The sequence below is a fragment of the Apostichopus japonicus genome, chromosome 16, assembly GCF_037975245.1.
Source record: "Apostichopus japonicus isolate 1M-3 chromosome 16, ASM3797524v1, whole genome shotgun sequence".
NCBI classification, from domain to species: Eukaryota; Metazoa; Echinodermata; class Holothuroidea; order Aspidochirotida; family Stichopodidae; genus Apostichopus; species Apostichopus japonicus.
The window spans coordinates 42,568,164-42,576,760 of record NC_092576.1 but is presented as its reverse complement, the minus strand read 5'-3'; the positions used below and the strand labels follow the sequence as shown (position 1 = coordinate 42,576,760).

The following is an 8,597-nucleotide window of genomic DNA, read 5'->3' as shown; positions in this document are numbered from 1 at the left end:
ACATAGGGTATCCGGTCACTGCAGAAATTGTCGGAAAAAGTGCTTTGAAGTATGCAATAAAGAACAGTTTGTAAAAAATAACAAAAAAACAGAGGAATTTTCCCAAACCAGATGCTGTCATGCCAACAAATATAAAAATAAAACAACAAAAGACCAAAAGGCGAATAGAAAAAGGATATTGTTTGCGGCGACCATAAAAGTGAGAGCGTAACTTACGAAATACACAACAAAAAATCAAAACATTCACGTGGGTGTAAATTAATGAAACTACAAGTATAAAAATGAATCTTACGTTATAGCCTATATACGGTAAAGGTTGGGGCGGGATCCATGTTCAAAGACTATCAACTCCCCCATCATTTTATGAGCTAATATACTTCTAAAATAACCCCCGCGACGCGTAAAAGTTATAAATACTGGGTACACATGTTAGTTACAAATATAAATACATGGAACTTCGACAGAGAATACTTCATAACAAATTCATGAATATTTGAGGTTCAAATTAAGTCTCCAGCTACCCTTGAAGAACCCTTCAGCTAACTTCACACGAAGACTTTGAGAAGTTATTTAATTGACAACATTATACTTTCAAATATACCTTGTACCAACCATGGCAGGCTGGCCAACGTTAATAGGTGAGTTCCTAACCTGGTGTTATATCATCAATAGGCACGGGGTGCGTTTGTCTTAATCGTCTCTCTCGAGTTAGTCTAATTTAAATGATGATGATCATGATGATGGTGATGATGATCATAATTATCATCATCATCATCATGGGGTTTAACTAGGGATAGTTCAAACGATTTAAGTTTGGCTGATCAAAGAGGAAGATATTATGTGCATCCTGTTGAAATTTGCATCCACTTCTTACAAGGCTCTCTCTTGAGATATTAATAATTGAAATTGTCACAGTGGTTTACCATATAGGTAATCTCGGGCCAATAGGTGTAATGTAAAGAAAAAACACCAATGGATGTTCATACCGAGGCGGCGAGACGTGATAGAGCGCCTCTAGTATTTGCAAAAGATAAGCAATTTAAAGGCATTGAAGACGTGCCCAAAACCGCGTGCGGCCCTCTGCAAAAAAGTTAAATTTCTGTTGCTTGCAAGTGACGTTTTGTTCGTGTCGCTACAACATACAGACAGTAATGAAACGTGTATGGCAAGCCATGTGGGACAAACACCGCATAATATATCCGCGTATTAATTCGAATATATACGCGTATTAATTCGAATATACATGTGTTGTACTGCCTACATGTGTAAAGTTTCGCTTTTTGAAGCGATCTCGCGAGCCCGCCAAAACATTTATCGTTGGTATATGTACACAGCAAGAGCGGAAATGTTTTTTTCGTGTATATTCTAATTAATCCGTGCATATATTGGATTTAATCCCCATATGTATTTTATTTAATACATGTATATATTCGAATTAATACGTGTATATATTCGAATTAATACGTGTATATATATTAGAATTAATGCGCGGATATATTTAAGCCATATGATTGGCTAATAATATATACCGTATATATTCCAATTAATACGCATATAAATTCCAGTTAATACGCGGATATATTATGTAGTGTTTGTCCCACATGGCTTGCCATAAACGTGATACCTTGTTATCTTTAGCTGGACCTGAAAAGTCCATCGCTGTATCGTTTGTATATATACTGTTATGTACTGACTGTACACTAGTGTCTAATTACCGACGGTAGCAAGCGGTGTGTGTGTGTATTTTCTGGGATCGATGGTGGTGTCTAACACTTCTGTTACACCTCATTCGAAACTAGGTCAGATTACCGGCATTAGACGTTTTTAGACGTACCATGTATACAGTAGAGGTCTATGAGAGAACTATTATTTCATATTTAAATTAGGGCGAAGCCTAGGGTCTATAGAAATGAAAAGCTATTAATTATAACAACCGATGCGCAGTAACCGATGCGCAGTACATTCATGCGTCGCTTCGACTGATTTTGCAATACATAAGCGGCAGTGCAGGCGTACCTAAAAAGATTGGCACCCGAGGCGGATCTTTCCTTTTTCTTCCGTGAAAGGGATGCCGTGGTGGGGGATGACGTCGAGTCTGGGGGCGAAGGGGGAGGGGGGGTTACCCCTCCCTTTGAGAAATCTTTGTTTATGTAAGGTGGCTTAGATGAAAGATGGTGGTATCTTTGGAGAAGCTTCGAACCGTTCATTGTATTTAGGAATTTTCATTCTTTATGGAATGTTTCTTTAGTTTTCCTATTGTTTGTTCAAGATATCCATTCCCTGACTGTTCAGTACCCCCACCCAACCCCCGTAGCCCCGCTTAGTACGCCAGTGGACAGTCGATTTGAGTTATTGACCTTTCAGACTACTCTACTTCAAAACTGTATGTCATGTATTTTCAAGATCCTTCAGGCAAAACATAATGTAGTAATGATAGGAATAAAACAGGTAACGAAATTTTACGGCGAGACAACATAGAACCGTGCTATTGGAACGGGGTGAGAGGCGATGGTTCCCCAACAACGCATGTATAAACCTCTGATTCGTATCCGGACTGTTACGAGGGCGATGACGTAGAGATTACGTCATCAGTCAATGTAGTTGTGAATATGCAAGAGGTAAACCATGCCCATAACAATTTGCAAAGCAATTCTGGTCTCAGAAATTCGCTTGCGTATAGTTTGTTTGAGATAATTTAACTCAAATCTGGTCAATGACAAACCATGCAACTGAACTAGTTTTAGTTTTGGCATTGTCTATAGATCGTACAGACGATGAGCATAATTGTGTTAAAAAGATGGATTGTGCTGTGATATTACGCCATGTCCAAGTCGCGCGAGGACTAATCGATCATTTAGGCCTATCTCAGATAAGCACGTAAAGAATGTCTGGAATTTAGTATACCTTGATCACACATAAAACACCCAGCTTGACTTCCATATAATAAGAAATGAAAAAAAGAACCAAGATTAGGTTCTGATGGGCTTACTTTATCCGCGTCAGTATATATCTATATATATATATATATATATATATATATATATATATATATATATATATATATATATATATATATATAATATAGCGGGAGGCCCGTGGTTCGAATCCCGGTGGAGGCTGAAAGTTTTTTCACTGTTCTTGATTTTCCAACTCATTGCGATTTTCATTTATATATATATATATATATATATATATATATATATATATATATATATATATATATACCAATTACCTCTCCCGAAGAAAAGGCGCCTGGTAAAACATAATTATACGCACAGGAACGTGATGCACCATAAAGAAAGAGATATGAGATGATCGCATGAGGGAGCGATTGCATTTAGACCACAATACGCAAGGAGAAAATTCGATTGCAAAAAGGAACAGGACTAGGTTCGTAATAAGGGACAGTATCTAGTTCGGGTCGGGAAACTTCCCTCAATGGGCATTCGTTTCTACTCCTATACAAGCCCGTTATGTCGTTTGTCATCATCTGATTATTAATCATAGTTTGATATTCATTTATTGCATACAGCCTCTCTCGTGTGTGCGATGTCTGTGGCTTCGGCTTCGGGACGGAGTATAGAAAGCTCGATCCCACTCACTACAAGGTACCTTCAAATTCTTATCGACATGTCGTTGGATTACTACAAGGTAAGATACCGCACCCGATACTATAATGTTCCACAACCGTGCATCAGTAACTACTGCGCTGTGTTCGCAACACGGTAACATGTGTTACTACGAGTCCGACAAGTGAAACTTTGCAGTAATTAAAAAAAAAAAAAAATCTTTTTTAATTTTTAAAAATTTAAAATTTTTAAAAATTTTCATTTTAATAATTTTAAATTTTAAATTAAATTTTCAGTAAGAAAAAACTTGCAGTAATAACTGTGCCACCTTTATCACCTGGTTATGTTACGAACACAGCGTAGTAGTTACTGATGCACGGTTTTGGAACATGAACAGTATAGTTACTGTACTAGCTATGAGTATTGGCTGGATACCGGGGCTTTCTGTTCCACTGCACATGCATTCCTTTCAAAAAAGAAAAAGAAAAAAAAAGGATTGGTATTGTTCCTGCTGGTTATTAGGCCCTTTGGGATGTATGGAAATGTGGGATGTGAGGATATATATATATATATATATATATATATATATATATATATATATATATATATATATATATATATATATATATATATATATATGAGGTATAGGCTATATGAGATACATAGGTGATGTGAGGCGATGTATGTGGAACGTGTGGGATTTTTTTTTTTTAAGAAAACAATGAAATGAACAGCAACAACAACAAAAGGTTTGTATATTACAATGACCGTGACTGAACATCTTAGTGAGCTTTGAATAGATTTTCTGGAGATATTAAATTCTTTGAGTGACATGTTCAAAACGAAAAAAATGTCATATCATTTTGTTACATTAACTTACAGACTATCCCTGATACAACGCCATACCTAGATCTAAGCTTTTGCCAGTGCAGTAAAACGGTAAGTAACTATTGAAAACAACATGCTTACGTTGCTGTATTATAACTTCATCACTGTTCACTTGTTCATGTTTACTTCAATGATCAAACTATGAAGTAGCCTACCGGTATACTCTGCGTTAGCACTGTACAAAGAAAAACGTTCACTGGGGGGGGGGGTAGGGTTGAGGAGTGGGGGGTTGTTTCTCTACCGGAGTTACTCAGTGAACCTGTGGGTTCGTTATGGAAGTTAGTTTTACCCATTTGAAGGGAAAGGGTGGTTGGGGAGAGGTAAAAGTTGTGGTGTATATAGGGTTGGTTAAATGGTTCATTGCCAATCTGCAGTCTTATATTTCTAACCCAGATTTCACATTTCGAGATGTTATTACTTTAACGTACACTTGTTGTTGTTTGGCTTACATGGACGTCCGTGGGGGGGGGGGGGTGGGGGCGGGGGTGGTCACGGTGGAACCTTCTCATTAAATAAATTATAAAGAAAATAGTGAACTGTGCTCTCTCGTTAAGACAAAAACATATCCGCTACTCTTCAATTCATGCAGATACTAGTATTGCGATGTATGTATGAATGCCGTTCGCTTTTGACGGTTAATCGATTTATCGCCTTTCGGACGGTTAACCAGCGGTTGAATACCAGAAATTTTGCCTGGCCTTTCTATTGTTGGCTTTTCGGACGTCCATGATCAAGTGCGTAATGTAACGATAGTGTTATATCGGATGGTTTATTTGTAGTATTAGTGTTCATGCACAGGCGCATAGCTTGGTTAGGCTCCCGAAATAGCAGTTCTCGCAATACACCGTTAGACGGTAGGATGTACATGTGCGTAAGTAAAGACTGCAGCACAGCTTGGTTAGGCTCCCGAAATAGCAGTTTTCGAAATACACCGTTAGACGGTAGGATGCACATGTACGTAAGTAAAGACTGCAGCACAGCTTGGTTAGGCTCCCGAAATAGTAGTTCTCGCAATACACCGTTAGACGGTAGGATATACATGTACGTAAGTAAAGACTGCAACACAGCTTGGTTAGGCTCCCGAAATAGCAGTTCTCGCAATACACTGTTATACGGTAGGATGTACATGCACGTTAGTAAAGACTGCAGCAAGAGTATACGTATGTAACGAATTACGTTCTCTATATTTCTCACTCCTCAATCAACTCCAAGTCATGCGCTACATAGAATGATGCATGATGGGAATTGTTTACCGGACAATAAATGAATAATCATGAACGAATGAATAATCATGAACTTGGATATATGGCAGATAGGTCAGCTTATGTGCCGTGTTACAAGATATGCATAGTACCGTGAATTCACTATAGAACTTTGAAAACTTTAGTTATATTTTCATTCTTTCACAGGAGATGACTTCTGGACCAATTATTCGAGACATGAGCTACGCATTACTATATTTGAGCGATTGGTTACTACTACAGTGTGCTCAAAATGACAACCAAACACAACGTAAACAAGGACTAGCTATTGGACAATTATATAGTCTGTTCGGGAATAACCAGAATTATACAGTGGACCCCTCTCTGGTAAGAACCGACCATATATATATGATCAAAATGCGAAAAAGGAAATAAAAAAAAATAATATTGAGGGTGGGAAGAAGGGCTTATTTAGGAGGTGGTGGTGGTGGTGTTAGTCCTACTTGACGGAAATAACTCAATGGCGGAGCGTCCATACGGTCAGGGGGGATGCCCCCCCCCCCTCTGACGGACTCAAATGGACTGCTGGCGCCCTTTTCAGCTGTTAACCACTTTTCACTTATTTGCGATTATTGACTTTTATATTGCGCTCTCATCTACCTATTGACATTTGTCACATTTTGTTTGTTTAATTTGGCGATGAAACATATTTATTCTTCGTTTATCTGCAAATTAGCAAGGTCCCGGAATGGGTCATTTCCGGCAATCTAGGGAGTATCTTTACTCAAAAAATGTCTTTACGCTCCGCGCCAACCTGTGGTGGCGCTCCGCTTAGATAGTCGAAGCGCCCCAACAGACCATTCTCGCCCCCCCCCCACCCAACTAGTACACCTAGCTCCGCCACTGAAATAACCAACTGGTTTGCCTTACATCTTCCATTCTTTACTGATAAAACAGTCATTTTTTAATGATTTTTGGTTTGGCTTCCACAGGATAGAGCTACCGATTGCAACTCGACTACCATCGACGGGACTCGTTTCGGTAAAAGTCTGCAGCTTGTGATGTTTTATCTGATAAATGATCTCGAAGTGAACACGTCAGATTTATGTACCGACTGCAACCAACAGTGACCAGGACAAGCGGACTATAATATGGCACGATATATACCCGTTACGTATAAAACCGTGGATTGTGTGCGTTTGCTTAAAGGCACTGAAGACTCGCCCCAAACCGCGTGCGACCATCTGAAAAAGTTAACTTTTTGTTGCTTGCAAGTGACGTTTTATTCGTGTCGCTACAGAACGCATGCAGACAGTAATGAAACGTGATACCTTGTTATCTTTTATCTAGACCTGAGATGTCCATGGCTGTATCGTTTATACACTGTGTTGTGGGTATTGACCGCAGCTGTATGTACTGACTGTAAACTAGTGTCTAATTACCGACGGTAGCAAGGCTGTGTGTGTATTTTCTGGGATCGATGGTGGTGTCTAACACTTCTGTTACACCTCATTCGAAACTAGGTCAGATTACCGGCATGAGATGTTCTTTTTTGCGCGAGTCTTCACACCATTTAAGACTGCCACTGACCAACATCATTGCATATGCAATCATTAAGTCGTTAACTCTTTCTTAATTTGAATATTTTGTATGTTGTTAAAACACTTGAACTAACAATTATGAATTTATGTATTCCTCTCCCTCTCTCCACCTCTCTTTCTCTTTTTATACGGGTTGATCTTGTGTCCATGTTCTTGTACGTATTTGGTTTATAATGTTTTCTTGGTGTCTTTCGCTATACCTCAGTATAAAACTAACGATTTTGCACATGTAAAATCTCTTTTATTATTTCATCTTTCAAATCATATTATATATTACTAAAATCAGTATTTATCTCATAATTATAAGATATGGAGTTGTGTTTATTACCCTTTTTCGACAACAGTAAAGTTTGATGGATGTTTGTATATGGAAACGAGCCCAAGCCACCTTTTAAGGAGGGGATGGTGTAACAACCCCCAATGTTTGCAATTCCATCCAGTTTATTTGCTTATTCCGTCTGATAATGATCTATACCTCTGTAATAGGGCTGTGATGAAGATACCTAGTAAGTGTATACTTCTTATTAACATTCCAATTGCTTCTAAAGTAGAATGATTAGCGATATGTTTCGTGCACTGAACAGATTCCAATATTTTTTTTTCTGATTGAGAGATATTTATGAACGATAAAGAGCACAAACGAACAATAACTAATTCCAAGGCTGGAAGACAACCGTAATGCTACTCCGACCCTCTCATAAAATGAGTGGCGGCCTAGACTGTGGTAAATAGCAATTGTGGAATTAAGCTACGTAAGTAAATGCAGGTTTATTGCTGAAATGTTATTTCCTATGGTCTTTCAGAGAAATTAAGCTTTCGTGTTGTAATTACTAATTCTTGTTGTAATCAATGCGACAAAATTCAATTTTATAGGCAGAAATATGTTATCATTTAATAGCTTCTTTTTAACCTCTAATAAAACCAGGGTTTCAATAAAATTTGTCGTTATCATGATATTACAAAAGATAACGTCATATATCATAACGAATTTGCTGCAGATCATAAATTCGAATATTGTTTAAGAATATATATATGTCACGTGATTCTTAGCTAAATCGCTTTTTATTGTACCAGTATTACATTTTTCTTTCAATTTGACATTTTCTTTTAGTCGCTTGTGTTCGCTTGTTGATAAGAAAGCTGCGATACAGCAAACGCTGCAACCACCAAAATTAAACAGTTCTTCTCGTTTTTTTTTTAGACTACACTGTAAAAATTACTGTATAATTTAAAGTAGTTCCGTAGTATAAAATACAATTGTCAACAGGTAATTTCAAAAACAGCCGGTGTACTGTATTCATATCAACTTTACGCGTACGACGTACGTATACGTCATA

The 8,597-nt window shown here is 37.9% G+C and overlaps 1 protein-coding gene across 1 annotated transcript; it reads left to right on the top strand.

The window, feature by feature from the left end:
* The first annotated feature begins 255 nt into the window (after positions 1 to 255).
* LOC139983624 (uncharacterized) lies at positions 256 to 8,419 on the top strand. Its single transcript, XM_071997294.1, has 5 exons — positions 256 to 638; positions 3,533 to 3,651; positions 4,452 to 4,508; positions 5,867 to 6,046; positions 6,652 to 8,419. Exons 1-5 carry the CDS (start codon positions 614 to 616, stop codon positions 6,787 to 6,789), a joined length of 519 nt encoding a protein of 172 aa, XP_071853395.1. The 5' UTR covers positions 256 to 613; the 3' UTR covers positions 6,790 to 8,419.
* Positions 8,420 to 8,597: the final 178 nt, after the last annotated feature.